The sequence below is a fragment of the Centropristis striata genome, chromosome 13 (genome assembly GCF_030273125.1).
Source record: "Centropristis striata isolate RG_2023a ecotype Rhode Island chromosome 13, C.striata_1.0, whole genome shotgun sequence".
NCBI lineage: Eukaryota > Metazoa > Chordata > Actinopteri > Perciformes > Serranidae > Centropristis > Centropristis striata.
This window is the reverse complement of record NC_081529.1, coordinates 10,907,942-10,921,526: the sequence shown is the minus strand read 5'-3', so window position 1 is coordinate 10,921,526 and position 13,585 is coordinate 10,907,942. Positions and strand designations below refer to the sequence as shown.

At 39.3% G+C, this 13,585-nt stretch overlaps 1 protein-coding gene across 1 annotated transcript in view; it reads right to left on the bottom strand.

The window, feature by feature from the left end:
* Nucleotides 1-6,457: 6,457 nt before the first annotated feature.
* Nucleotides 6,458-13,585, bottom strand: part of hdac5 (histone deacetylase 5) — a 48,086-nt gene continuing 40,958 nt past the window's right edge. Inside the window, exons 23-28 of the mRNA XM_059347269.1 lie at nucleotides 12,614-12,711; nucleotides 12,296-12,414; nucleotides 12,076-12,209; nucleotides 10,175-10,256; nucleotides 9,365-9,545; nucleotides 6,458-8,928 (exon numbers count right to left, since the gene is read on the bottom strand). Of these exons, the coding sequence (XP_059203252.1) occupies nucleotides 8,889-8,928; nucleotides 9,365-9,545; nucleotides 10,175-10,256; nucleotides 12,076-12,209; nucleotides 12,296-12,414; nucleotides 12,614-12,711 (654 nt within the window). The 3' untranslated portion in view covers nucleotides 6,458-8,888. The remainder of the gene's footprint in view (nucleotides 8,929-9,364; nucleotides 9,546-10,174; nucleotides 10,257-12,075; nucleotides 12,210-12,295; nucleotides 12,415-12,613; nucleotides 12,712-13,585) is intronic.

The following is a 13,585-nucleotide window of genomic DNA, read 5'->3' as shown; positions in this document are numbered from 1 at the left end:
TCAATTGTGCAATAAAAGCTTGTGTGTATATATTAAAAAAAAAGATAATTCTCACTGTACTGCACTTTGTGCACAAAAACGAGAAATGTCATTGTTGTACAAAAATAATTGTTATTGTTGGTAAGTCTCATTGTTTCAATCAATTAATTTGTATCTTCAAACTATACTTGAATGAGATTTTTAAATAAGCTAAAAAAAAAGATTTTGAATGCTTAAATATCATATTTACCGTTTTTTAATGTGCCCCTCTGATTAACACTGGCCCCTCCTTGGCCCCCACAGTTAAATTGGTCTAGAACCGCAACTGCTCACCACATGTCACTGCTTCAGCCACCATATTGCATTGGTGCTGCATAATGGCTTTCGACATAAAGAAGAGGGTATGGAAAACAGATGCAGTCTGTCCGAAGGGACTTGAGGTGATGAAGGCAGATTTTGTTCCCTTCAGGCCCCGTTTACACGAGGACGCTTGCGGGTAAAAACGACAAAATATTTTATCGGAAGTGCCTTTTCTTTAGACGGTGACAGTGTTTTTGGGGCTTAAAAACGCAAAAATCGGAAACCACCCTCCAAAGTGGAAAAGTTGAATATGCTTCACAGTAGCGTGTCCGTCTACACTGACAAGACGCAAAACTCTGCTCAGATCTGCTCACGTCACGTACGCGTTTACCTCACATACATGCTCCAGTACAGGGAAATAAACAAACATGTGGGATTATTTCCATGCGTCGGTCCTTCAAGCTGCTCTGGCAGCTCTAATAAACTTATAGGAGTCTTTCCACCAAATGTACAGGATATGTACAGGTAGTATTAGTTAGGATCTGTAATTACCTCTATCACATTTTGGATGCACCAATTGGTCGGAGGCGAGCCAGACGACTTTGGACGAGACCTGGGAGATCTAGTGGATGGAGGAGAACTTTGTGGAAGGAGTAGCTGATGAAAATGTGTGGCGTGAAAACTTCCACATGCCCAAAGATGCTCTTATCGCTTTAAGTGATGCCGCCTGGCATGCATACAGTCCAATTCCACACACTTTTGCGTCACCGTATGCAGCAGCTTTCCTCCTGAAAACGCTCGTCTAAACGCGGAATAAAAAGTGAAGACGCAACGCCACTTTTGCGTCTTCTGTTCAGACCGTCATCATGTAAACGTAGCCTTAGACAGGTCAGAAAAATGCAACAGAAAGTCAGTGAATTGCTTTATTGAGTTTCCAGACAAGTTTAACAACAGGCCCACTTAAAAAAAAACAAAGAAACAGATAATCAGGATCAACATCACAACATTACAGAGAAGTAATAAAAAAGGGCTTCATTAAAATGTCCACAAACCCCTGAAATTAAACTGAGTGTGAAGAATCACAAGAGTCACCTTCTTCCCTTTTTAAGCTCCTGCAACACAATTCATCAACAGGAAATCAGGACGAGAAGAAAAAACGGGCTGAAACTTCGAAAAAGGGACAAGTATCATCATCAATAATAGTCACAGTAATAGATTGCTCGAATAGCGTGTATTGCACATGTGTACACATATATGCACTTTATATACATGTGAGTCTGCAAGAACTAGACACATGTTGTATTGTCGCAACAGGAAAGAATCTGGATAAAACGACAGCACAGACAGAGAATAGTCAGGAATGTGCTTGTGATCAGTTCCAACAAAACGGCGTTTTCCAATTTTTCAGTCACGAGCCGGACAAGAGAAAGGTAACGGAGAGAACACTTCCCTCAAAAAGAGACGGAGGTAAAAGAGAGGGAGAGAGAAGGTGACAGTCACACTGACACTGAACCTCCTCTGTCCCGCCCAAGAGTCCAAAAATACCCTCCCCCCCACACCGCATCATAGCAGGACACTACATTTACACCACAGTATCAAACATATCAAGAAATATACAGTATTAACTCATGTAGCAAAATAGTCTGTGTGTGTGAAAGTGTGCATTTCACCTTAGTGTATGTGTGGGTAGTAGCAACAGTAAAGCTGTGTAGCCTCTGGACTGGGGAGGAGACTCCAGACAGCGAGATTCATCACCCTAATGATACAAACCATCAGACTCTGAGAGCACTATGAATATTTAAGGGTTTTTAATGTACAGAATAGAAAGTCTTGTAGTGATGGCCAATTGAAGCTTTTCTTTATTTCCTGAGTCCACTTGATGGTGCTGTTTGATCAACAAAAGTTTGAAAGCGCAAGAGCACCATCTAGTGGGGTCAACATGTACAACAAATGATTCATGAAGCTATGTTCGGACATCACTACAGGTTTGTCAGAGTACAAAGCAACCAGAGCTGAATGTGGTCAGCTCTGCACCCAAACAGTTACTTGAACTTTGCAATCTGTGCTTGTGTGTGCCCTCTGGTAGCAGTGCAAAACCAAGCAGCAACCACCCCAACATGAAGGATCATTCTCTTTGTTACAATCTGGGTCTTTTTCTAATAGTTTTGGCTGTCATTCCTGTCGATTGCGATAATTTTGAACCCACAACAAACAACGAAGCAATAGGCCACAACAAAAGGTAGGGGTATGTTCAAAATGAATTCGTTGGTTCTACAGTGGAACATTCGTGTCAATGACATAACTACGGCTAGTAGTTTCGTGATTTTAATCATAACCCTGTTAATTTTTCCTCACCTTAAAGAAGTGGTTTTGTTGCCTAACCTAGTTCTGTATCAGAACGTTACTGCGTTTAAAACGTTGGCCGTCAGCTGTTTAAAACAACAACCGTTATTTCGTAGGATATCATCATCCGTTCATGAGAATACTTTGAACTCAAGGTCCTGAGTAGCCATTGCTTGTCTTGGGTTGGGAACAGCTGCTCTAAACCACTTCATTTGAAGGTAAAGTTGTTAACGAGTGAGCATGAAGTGTCAGTAATTACCCCTCACCGTACAGAAACACTGGCGACCAGCTATGGCAAGTGCGGTGCAGGTTTGTTTGTTTGTTTCTGACTGCCCGTGTTTTGAGCACCATCAAACTTTTTTTTTTTTTAATTTCTGTGTTCCCAGATTAACTTGGTGACAACTCTGTTCTTTATACTCATGTGAATGATGGCTAAAACTACAAAAAAAATGAGGCCCAAGTTGTGATAAACAGGAATTAAAGCTGGGGGAAGCACTTTTAAAATACAATTTTATGCTAAAAAAAATGCTCTTCCTCCTGCAGCTCTTGCCTCTGTCCTAAGCCCCTCCCCCATAGACATGTACTTCATAGTAACCTTTAAAAGTACTACACATTCATTGTAGCCATCTTGATCATGGTGCCCTTATATTGTTGCAATATAAAGCCAATATTAACATGTGTTTTATTGCATTTATTGTCTCTTTTTGACAAGCCTGTCCCCTTTATAAATGCCTTTGCAGTTTCTGCCATTTTTTGTTGATGCAGGATTATCGCTGTTTAATCAAGCTTTCGCAATCTGAAGAGACGTGCATCGGCATTTGTAGAATAGCCAATAGAAGCACCCTCTCCTTGAAATAACCTTTGATTGGCGCAAGTCTCCCACAACAGGCTAGATTTTCTAAAGCCTGAACCTGAGACAAGAGGAGGTGCAGAAGTCTGGTTTTCTTTCATACCACTTGAATTAGTATATAGTATATAATATAGTATATTCTGCGAGGTTATTGTGGAATTTTTGCTGGGGGGAAAAACTGCCTACTCCAGCTTTAACCCTCTATGGTAAAAACAACATATCTTAAACTGCAGTTCCTCTAATGGCTACCAGATGCTGCCCCAGTAACATTTGACTTCATTAGTTGTTGGTGGTAGTTTAAAACATAGTAGAGAAAATACTAAGGCATTTTAAGCGGGGTAAAAATGAACTGACAGGCTTCTGTGGTAGTTGCCGCTTGCTTCTCTCGCTACAGCTGTTTGTTTTGTTCCTTTGTGCCCGAATAAACTCCAGTCGAGCTCAGACGTCAACACCGTCCTACCATGTTCGACGGCTAATTTTTGTAAGTTACCGACTTCACCGCTATAACCTCCTCCCGACCTGAGGCGATGCTATTACTGACTACTGGTATGATGGACAAAAATGGCCTTAGTGTTTACATTAGTACAAAAAGACTACACTGAACTGCCTGGAAACACAGCTCAATAAATCAATCAATACTCTGTCAGTCCATTCCACCTGACAGGTAACGCACACAAACAGCACTCAACCACATGATTGAGAGCTAGCTGGAGCTCTACGAACGATGTGAGCTGTGACGCTGTCTGCTGCGTTACCATGGCATCACTAAAGCTGGACATTGTAGTTCGCTCAGCCCCCTGCTGTCCTATCAGTGTTATATTGCTTTGAACAGATGAGACCCAGAGGTAGCAGCGCCAGCTACAGCACTCGCTAAACCACAAGAGGGTCATGGGTAATGGATTTCAGTGAGGTTGAAGATTGTGTCTGCCGGCAGAGTTAAAAGCTTACTGACGTCATTCAATAGTGTTTCTGAGTTGAGTTGTAATGTGGCTAATAGAATGGTCCAGTTGTGAAGATTTGCATCCACTGAGCAGAGAACAGTGGCTTAAAGCTTTTAGGAGTTCTGATGAAGGGAGATGCAAACAAAAAGTGCAGCGGTTCTTTGGAGAACTGCAGCATCATTTGCCATACACCTGGAGTACACACTGTATAATTACAAACTCGATTCCAAAATATTCAGGACACAAACAGAATGCATCTATTTGCAAATTCTTTGCAACCTTCATCCAACTGAATACAATACTAAGACAAGATATCTACAGTCATGGAAAAAAATTATTAGACCATTGTTTTCTTCAATTTCTTTTTCATTTTAATGCCTGGTTTTCCATTTCCCATGGTTTTCTTGATAATAACCAAAATCATTATCAAGAAAACCATGGAAAATGTCTAGATATCAGCTCTTAAATTAAACTCTTATGAGCTATTTTTGTTGTCATCATTATATTTGTTCAAACAAATGTTAAGTTGTACCAGGCATTAAAATGAACAAGAAACTGAAGAAAACAAGAGTGGTCTAATCATTTTTCCATGACTGTATGCTTTCTGTTAATATGTATGTATGTTTATATTGTGTCCCAACTTCTTTGGATTCAGGGTTGTAATTCATAAAATCACCTGTCATCAGAACAGCAACAAAAAAGTTTTGTTACCACTTTCTATGACACCCATGTCTATAAAACATAAAAAAAATACTAGTAATGCAATATAATCTGCTCATAGCACTGCATAATTGTAGTTATGAGCATACATAAATATTCATAGTGCTATATAACAATAATCATAACACATTATAAATAATTTTATATTGACTTAGAACCGTCATAACACTTCATAATTGCTGGTTACTTTCATACATTGTTTTTGCAATGATTACAGTGTTTTATAAATATCATAGTTGTAATCAGCATAATGGTATAATCACTCACTTTATGAGGCATTATACATTTTTACAAGTGTTTCTATTATTATTGTTATTATTATTATTATTATTATAATACAGTATTTTAAGCAGATTATAACACATTATTAGAATGTTATAATGAATTCAATACCACTAAGTGTTTGCAAGTAATGTTGCAGTGTGAGTATGAAAATGGGTGAATTTTACAATGGATTTATGCCTTTTGAGCAATGCTGACTTGTGAAAATTATTTCATATAACAAGCAATCAACACGATGCCAGAACAAACAGCACTTGAGCAAAATGAAGAGGAAAACATGTTGGCTGTTGTTGTGACTTAAATCTAACTTATAGCTTTTATGTTGTTTCTTTGCACTTTTTGTTCACATAGCTCCTGGATTGGCTCTCTAACTCTACCTCTCTGTAACCCCGTGCAAAATATTATTTATTGAAGTGCAATTTTTGTCAACAGAGCCCAAGGATCCATTTTATTTATTGTATTGGTTGTTGTATTTAACTTATGTTTTATTTATATATTCCAATTTCAATGTGTGGATTTTCTTAAGAATTAAAAGGTCATTGCTCTTTGAAGGGCGCCCTTGAATTACTTTACAATAAAATTATCATTATATCAGTGGCACAATATGGTCTTTATACTTTAAGTACTTCTGGGAAAATATATTGCCCAACAAAAGTAGTTATCATGACAGGCCTATTTATGTATGATGTTCGCTGAGTGGTTCATACAATTTGTCACAGCAACAATGCTGAACATACGGTCATGGAAAAAATGATTAGACCAGCCTTGTTTTCTTCAATTTCTTGTTCATTTTAATGCCTGGCACAACTAAAGGTACATTTGTTTGGACAAATATAATGATAACAAAAATAGCTAATAAGAGTTTAATTTAAGAGCTGATATCTTCCACGGTTTTCTTGATAATAACCAAAATCATTATCAAGAAAACCATGGAAAATGGCTAGATATCAGCTCTTAGATTAAACTCTTATTAGCTATTATATTATATTTGTCAACTCAAATGTACCAGGCATTAAAATGAACAAGAAATTGGAAAAAAAAGGGTGGTCTAATCATTTTTTACATGACTGTATATTTTCAGTGGATGCTAGGCAACCTTCTTCGCTGCTTAAACTCAGAATGATAATTCTTATTTTTGCACTTCTTATCTTATAAGTAGCACAGAAGCACGTTTGTGTTTTCAACATTGCTACTGTAACATATTAGAGCCGCTCAGTCACTACAGGTGATTCAGAACTGTGATATGTAGAAGAGAAGTCAAGGCTGTGGAGCCATGTAGTGGCAGCTAACGCTCTCGGACTACAAAAATACATCACTGGACCAACCTATGTACCACCATAACCTTAATACAGCTGCATCTCAATACATTAGAATATCAAGGAAAAGTCAATTTCCAGTAGTTCAAGTCAAATAGCCCCAACCAAGTATTGAGTGCAAATAGATGAAGACACTTTTCAGAGGCCAACATTTCCATATTAAACATACTTTTTAAAATTGGTCTTTTGTGATATTCAAATTTTTTTGAGACGTCTTCATTAAATGTAAGCCATAATCATTATAATTAGAAAAAAATAAAGTAAGACATGAAATGTTTCATTCTCTGTGTAGTGTGTTATTAGCACTTTTTGAATTGAATAATTGACATAAATAAACTTTTCTATGATATTATAATTTATTGAGATGCACCTGTAAAGCCTTTTATGACGTTGTTGCTGTTTGCCTGTGGAGGGCAGCACTGCCTGCCTGGTCCTGCCAGAGGAACTGGAGCTCACTGTTCACCTCCAACAGCAACAACAACAACAACAACAACCACTACGACCACAATATCCAGCCGTCCTCAACATCTGTAAACAAACAAACAAACAAACAAACAAACAAACAAACAGGTGGCGGTCTGATGACGCCAGACCATGTGCTTACTTCCTGTCAAACATCCAAACTTTTAAAACATCAAATCTCCAAATAGAATATATTCATAAATCCAATCTGATTGGATAAAACACTGTTTACATATATATATTTATATAGAATATTATTTTTTTTATACAAAAAGAGAAAGTATTTTGTGTTTTTATACATATATGTATGTACAGATATAGAAAAGTGACCACGCTGAGTCTGTTGTGACGAAACTGTGGGCAACAGGACAGGAGACAGTATTTACACCAAAGAAGAAATATTACAATAAAAAAAAAAAAAAAAGGAAAAAAAATAAAGAGGAACGTGGTGGTCGTTGTGGTGTTTCAAAAACGTGCCACAATCCCACAATCCCCTTGAGGGAAGAAGGGATGGGGCTCAGGTCACATGACTCAAACAAAATGAGTGGAAGAGAGAGAGAGAGAGAGAGAGAGAGAGAGAGAGAGAGAGAGAGAGAGAGAGAGAGAGGTGGTTTACATATTTCCACCGATGAATACTGCTAAAACAGGCCTGATCCTGAGACACTTACACCAGATTCAGCAAAAGTCTGACTGAATATTACTATTAAAGTTATATTAATATTCAACAGAGACTTTTACTGAGGATTTCTAGTGTGTAATGATGGCTTTAGAGGCTTTTCTTCCCTAAAAAAAAAGGTTAGGAGTACCTGGCACCGATATTGTCAGATTTAAAAGAAAAATACAATTCTTAGCAGTTTCAATACATTTCTGAATATATATTTATATCAACTCACATGATTCTCTCTCTCGCCGTCTCTCTCAGGGTTGATAAATAGTGAGATAAGAACAAATTAAGGCATCCAGATGAAGAAACAAAGACTGAAAAATGAACTGACCCACTGGAACAACTGCAGTATGAGTGTGTGCATCGTTGTGTTTCTTCAGTCCTGATTGGCTGGTTGGTTTGCTGAGGTGCTGCGGCGGTGGTGTTTTGTGGTTTCTGATTGGACGTTTTTTTTTAGTTTTTTCTCTTTAAAAAGGCACCTAGTTCCTCCTCCTCGGTTCATTTTAAAACGCCTCCTTCGCCCGCCAAACCCCACATGTTCGCTTAGTCTGACAGACAAGACAAGAAGACAAGTCGTCCTCTTGGTGTCTGACATTCGGATGGGAATTAAATTCATCTTTTCCACAGTCGTCGTCCCGCTGCGGAAACAAGAGGAGCAGGGACAAAATAGAAAGACAGAAGAATGATTGAGGGGTGTAAGGGGGAAAATTCAGTGGTGCAGTGTACAGGCGGTAAAGTATGCAGGTTACAAGACGTGTCTCCTTGCTGACCCTCTTCCTCCTCTGGTTTCCATGGAGATGCCAACAAGACGTCTGCTCCTCCTCGGGCTGAAGAATCAGTACAAAAGACGTGTCCATGTTTTTCACAGTCCCCGTCTTCCCCCCTGCCTCCAAAATGTTCTCCTCAGCCAATCGGTGTCCTTCACGATGGCACAATTCCACTCTGCGGAGGAAGAGGAAGAGGAAGAGGAAGAGGAGGTGCCAGAAGGAGGTGAGTTTGGAGTTTTTGTGTGGTTCTCGCTGGAGCTCTTCCTACAAAACAGGCTCTTCTTCCATTGGCTCCTCTGTGGACCTGAGGAGTCAAATTTAACAGTTAAAACGTATGCGAGCAGTACATACAGTACAGAATATGTACAGAATGTATAGTGTAAAAAATAATACACATGAATATAACACTTTTTGAAGAAAATTGTGCGAAACTAAAGTTTTATTTTATTCTATTTTTGCTTGTGAGTGTATATACAGTCATGGAAAAAATTATTAGACGACCCTTGTTTTCTTCAATTTCTTGTTCATTTTAATGCCTGGCACAACTAAAGGTACATTAGTTTGGACAAATATAATGATACACACAAAAATAGCTCATAAGAGTTTAATTTAAGAGCTGCTATCTAGCCATTTTCCATGGTTTTCTTGATGGCAGCTCCTGTGTCTTTTTAAACAATCTATCGGCTAAACTATAAATAAACGTGGAGTTCTCAGTCCACTAATAATGGTGCACTGTTGACCTGCTGGTTTCTGTGTTGTCGGGATCTGAGCCAGGCTGCTCAACATCAACGCTAAGGGAGGCCATGGCGCTGACTGTTTCCGCCTCGTCCTTCTCCGACTGGCCCTGAGCGCCCAGCGGGCCGTCCAATAGCGAGTGGCCACTCGTCTGAGACAAACTTTGGAGACAAGGCCAGTGTTTACCTGGAGGGACAGAGAAAGACAATCACAATCACATGTTGTAGTGTATATTTACTGTGTGTGTGTGTGTGTGTGTGTGTGTGTGTGTGTGTGTGTGTGCGTGTGCGCGCGTGTGTGTGTGTGTGTGTCTGTGTATTAGTACAATGCGATGAGAAACCCGCTTCTGTTGAAATATAGAAAGGCTTAAGTTAAGTTTTCATGCAAGGTTAGTGCAAATTCGAATTAATCCATTAATTCCATTGCAATCAAATCAAATCAATTTTATTTATATAGCCCAAAATCACAAATCACAGCAATGATACTATTAAGAGTTGAACACATAAAAAAAAAAACACCATGGTGCTTTTTCCAGTCGCATGCTATTAAACCATTCCAAAAGAAGGAGGACACACGTCATTTCCCCAAATTCTCCTTTAGTGCTCAAGTAGGAAATGTGCCCAAAATAAGTAGACCGAGATGCACTTCCTGATACAAACAGACATGAATGAAGAATGAAACTTACTGAAAAGTAACCTAATTAAGGTTCCTGTAGGAACAGAACAACTTCCACACCCTGATCTCTGAATCTACATGTTCAGTTTGTGTGTGTGTGTGTGTGTGTGTGTGTGCGTGTGTGTGTGTCTGTTTCTTACTCTGGATCTCTATTACTCTCTCCAGTGAGGCCCAAGCTTTTGGACATGGCGGCTCCTGAGGCCACTGAAACACAGAGTCACACTGAGGGAGACAGAGTGTGTGCGTTAAAAGGAATGCAGTTCATCAACTTCTGTATTTATATGTTGAAAACAGTAAAATCCAAACACAATGCTGATCACCGAGGTCTGCAACACCACTGACTGGAGGCTTCACTAACATTTGTCTTTTTTGTGTTGAGGAATAGTTCAACATTTTGGGGAAATCGCTTATTTGCTGTCCTTCTAAGAGTCACAGGGAGGTTATAAATACAAATTTCATGTGTATTAACTATGGAGTTGGAGTCATGGCATGCTTTAAGCTAACATTACAAATAACCAGAAGCATGGGAAAACACCTACCAACAACCATCAAGTTATAATTTATTACATTTATCTTGTTTGTTGGACAAAACATGAAAAAATGTTTTCGATTTTGGAGGCGTAATATTTCGAAACCGTTTCTTAATGAACAATTCATCCACATAGCAAATTTGTACAGTATCCACTTCACGTTTCTCTGCAAAAAAAAGAAGAACTCTGATAGCTCTGATCTTTCAACTTCATGTCCAATCTGAAGTGGCATTGTGTATGTTTTTCAGTAAAATATGTAAAGGGTGAAGGACTGTCAGAGCTGGAAGACAGTGTGTGGAGAGACTAAGCGCCAATTACCAATTGCAACACCAGAAGTTGTCCAAGTGTGTGAGTTATTTTTGATTATTATATGGACAGACTTTAAAATTTAAAACTGTCACAGTTTAATCATTATATTAACTATCGATGCCCATCAAGGGAATAGTGTTGCAAATTAGGTTTAGCTATAGACAAATGTAAAGTACAATCTTCTCAAAGAATAAGCACATTTCCTAAAATGTCTAACTGTTCCTTTAACATTGAAATGGACAATAATGTTGTACTAAATGGGGATGGGCATTCGGAAGAAATCTGCCAACTCGATTAATCGATTAATCGCAGCATGGATACATGGGCAAAATAAAAAATATATATACAGTACTATGCAAAAGCCTGTTTTGATGACGGATGCTTTTATTTTGAAAGGACAAAAGAGACTTCCTGTTGATCGTAACACTAACTCAAGTGAGTTGGTGCTGTAAAGATAACGTCAAGGAGTTCAATGTTTTATGTTTTAGCACCCAAAGAGACATGAGGTTCGTTTTCACAGTAATCTTGCATATTTAAATGTGTTTTGTGATTGAATAAGTTTTGGATTAAATTAAACCTAGTAATTCAAGCTAGCAAGGTTTGATACAGTAAGCTAGTTTTGCTCAAATTAATACACTTGTATTTCTGTGTGTTTTATAATTGTTATTGCAACTTTCAGTTTGCAAACTGTAGCTTTGTTCAACTTAATTCTCAGCTCATTGGCTTATTGACGTACGGCCGCAGAACTGAACGCTCGGCTGTGTTTCAGTTCACTGAGTACTGATACGCAGTCAGAGATACAATTAAAAAATACACATATCGATTAAGAATTCCACGTGATCGACCAAATTCTTAACGACCATGAATCGATCATCGATTAATTATTCCCATCCCTAATTACATTAACTATCAATGCCCATCAAGGGAACAGTGTTGCAAATTAGGTTTAGCTATACAACAATGTAAGGTACAATCTGCTCATAAAAAAAGAATAAGCACATTTCCTAAAATGTTGAACTGTTCCTTTCACATTTAAATGCATAATAAAGTTGTACAAACTGCTTGTTTGATCACCTCAAAGCTCACTTTAGACTGAGTACTTGTCTGACTGGTGGTGCCATATTTCAATATTATTCATATTGGTGTTGGATATCAACCATTGAAAGTAAACAATAACTAATTATTGTTGATGTCTCTCTTACCGGGTCCCCCAGAAGTGCAGAGACACAGGCCTCTGATGCGTCACATATGGCTGTGAGGTCATGACCGCCCTCAAGCGCCATGACAACGCGCCCACCCGCCAGACCCATCAGCAGCTGCGTCAGCTGACCGAAACCTGCCGACACACGCCGGTCACAGTTAGGAAACACTTAAAGAAACACCAACTAAAAGTATTTGCCATTCAGATAGTGCTGAACTTACACTTAGCAGAAACATTGTATCCTCCCAGAGGAGACTGATGACCCTCCACTGCGTCGAAGCCTGCCGACACCAGAACCACATCTGGACTGAACTGCTGGGCGATGGGCATCACTACACTCCTACACACACAAACACACACATTTTACAGCATGTTGCATTCACTTGACTGCTGGGGATATGCTTTTTTAGACAGCATTTATTCATCAAAACAGCAAGCGCACATTCAGACTAAGTACTAAGATCAGGGACTGACTTTGGGAGTGGAGTGTCACCAGTTAAAAAACATAAGAATATCATAATAATAACAATAAGGCCTACCTAAAGGCAGTGAGGTACTCCACATCACCCATAGGTGGCTCTACTCCTCCAGTCCATGCGATGTTAACATTAAAACCGACACCTGCACCTGATCCCACCTGCAGAGAGGAAGAGAGAGAGTTGTTATGGTGAGTCTCTGGTGGGTCCTGTATGGCTGTGTTGGCCTGAGTGTGTAAGTTGGTCATGGGAATATAAAATATGATGTTCCAACAAAGCTTTATGAAACATTTTCTTTATTTTCTAAGCACCATAGATGCTCTTGGTGTAAAGAGAAAGGCAGGCAACGGATGCCCCAGCAGCCAACTTAATTCAGAGTCAGCCAGAGGCTCACAGGCAACTGCTTGGGGCTGTAAGCCAATAGGGGGCCACTGAGGGCTGGCAAACTACTCCAGAGCATTGATCGCAATGGTCGCAATGCTCTTCTGCAGACCTTTGTTGTAGCGAGTTGTAATTTAAGTTACTGTTGTCTTTCTATCATCTGGAACCAGTCTGATCATTCTCCTCTGACCTCTGGCATCAACAAGGCATCAAGGCTCACTGGATATTTTCTCTTTTTGACCGTTCTCTGTAAACCCTATGGTTGGGTGTTAAAGTCCCAGTAGATCAGCAGTTTGTGAAATACTCACAAAAAACAGCCATGCCACGTTCCCTTCCTCACCTTTCTTCCTCATTCTGATGCTCAGTTTGAACTTCAGCAGCTTGTCTTCACCATGTCTAAATGCATTGAGCTGCTGCCATGTGATTGGCTGATTAGATATTTGTGTTAATGAGCAGCTGAACAGGTGTACCTAACAAAGTGGCCTGTGAGTGTACTATAAAGTAACATCGAATAGAATATCAAATACAATATGGTATTATAAGCCAAGACAAGCTGCAAAAACATCTGCAGGCATCCTGGCCACTGCGAGGGACTGGCAGCCGTTGGTGGACGTGGAGCCACAACTTAAGTTCCCCAACCACATTGTGACCACT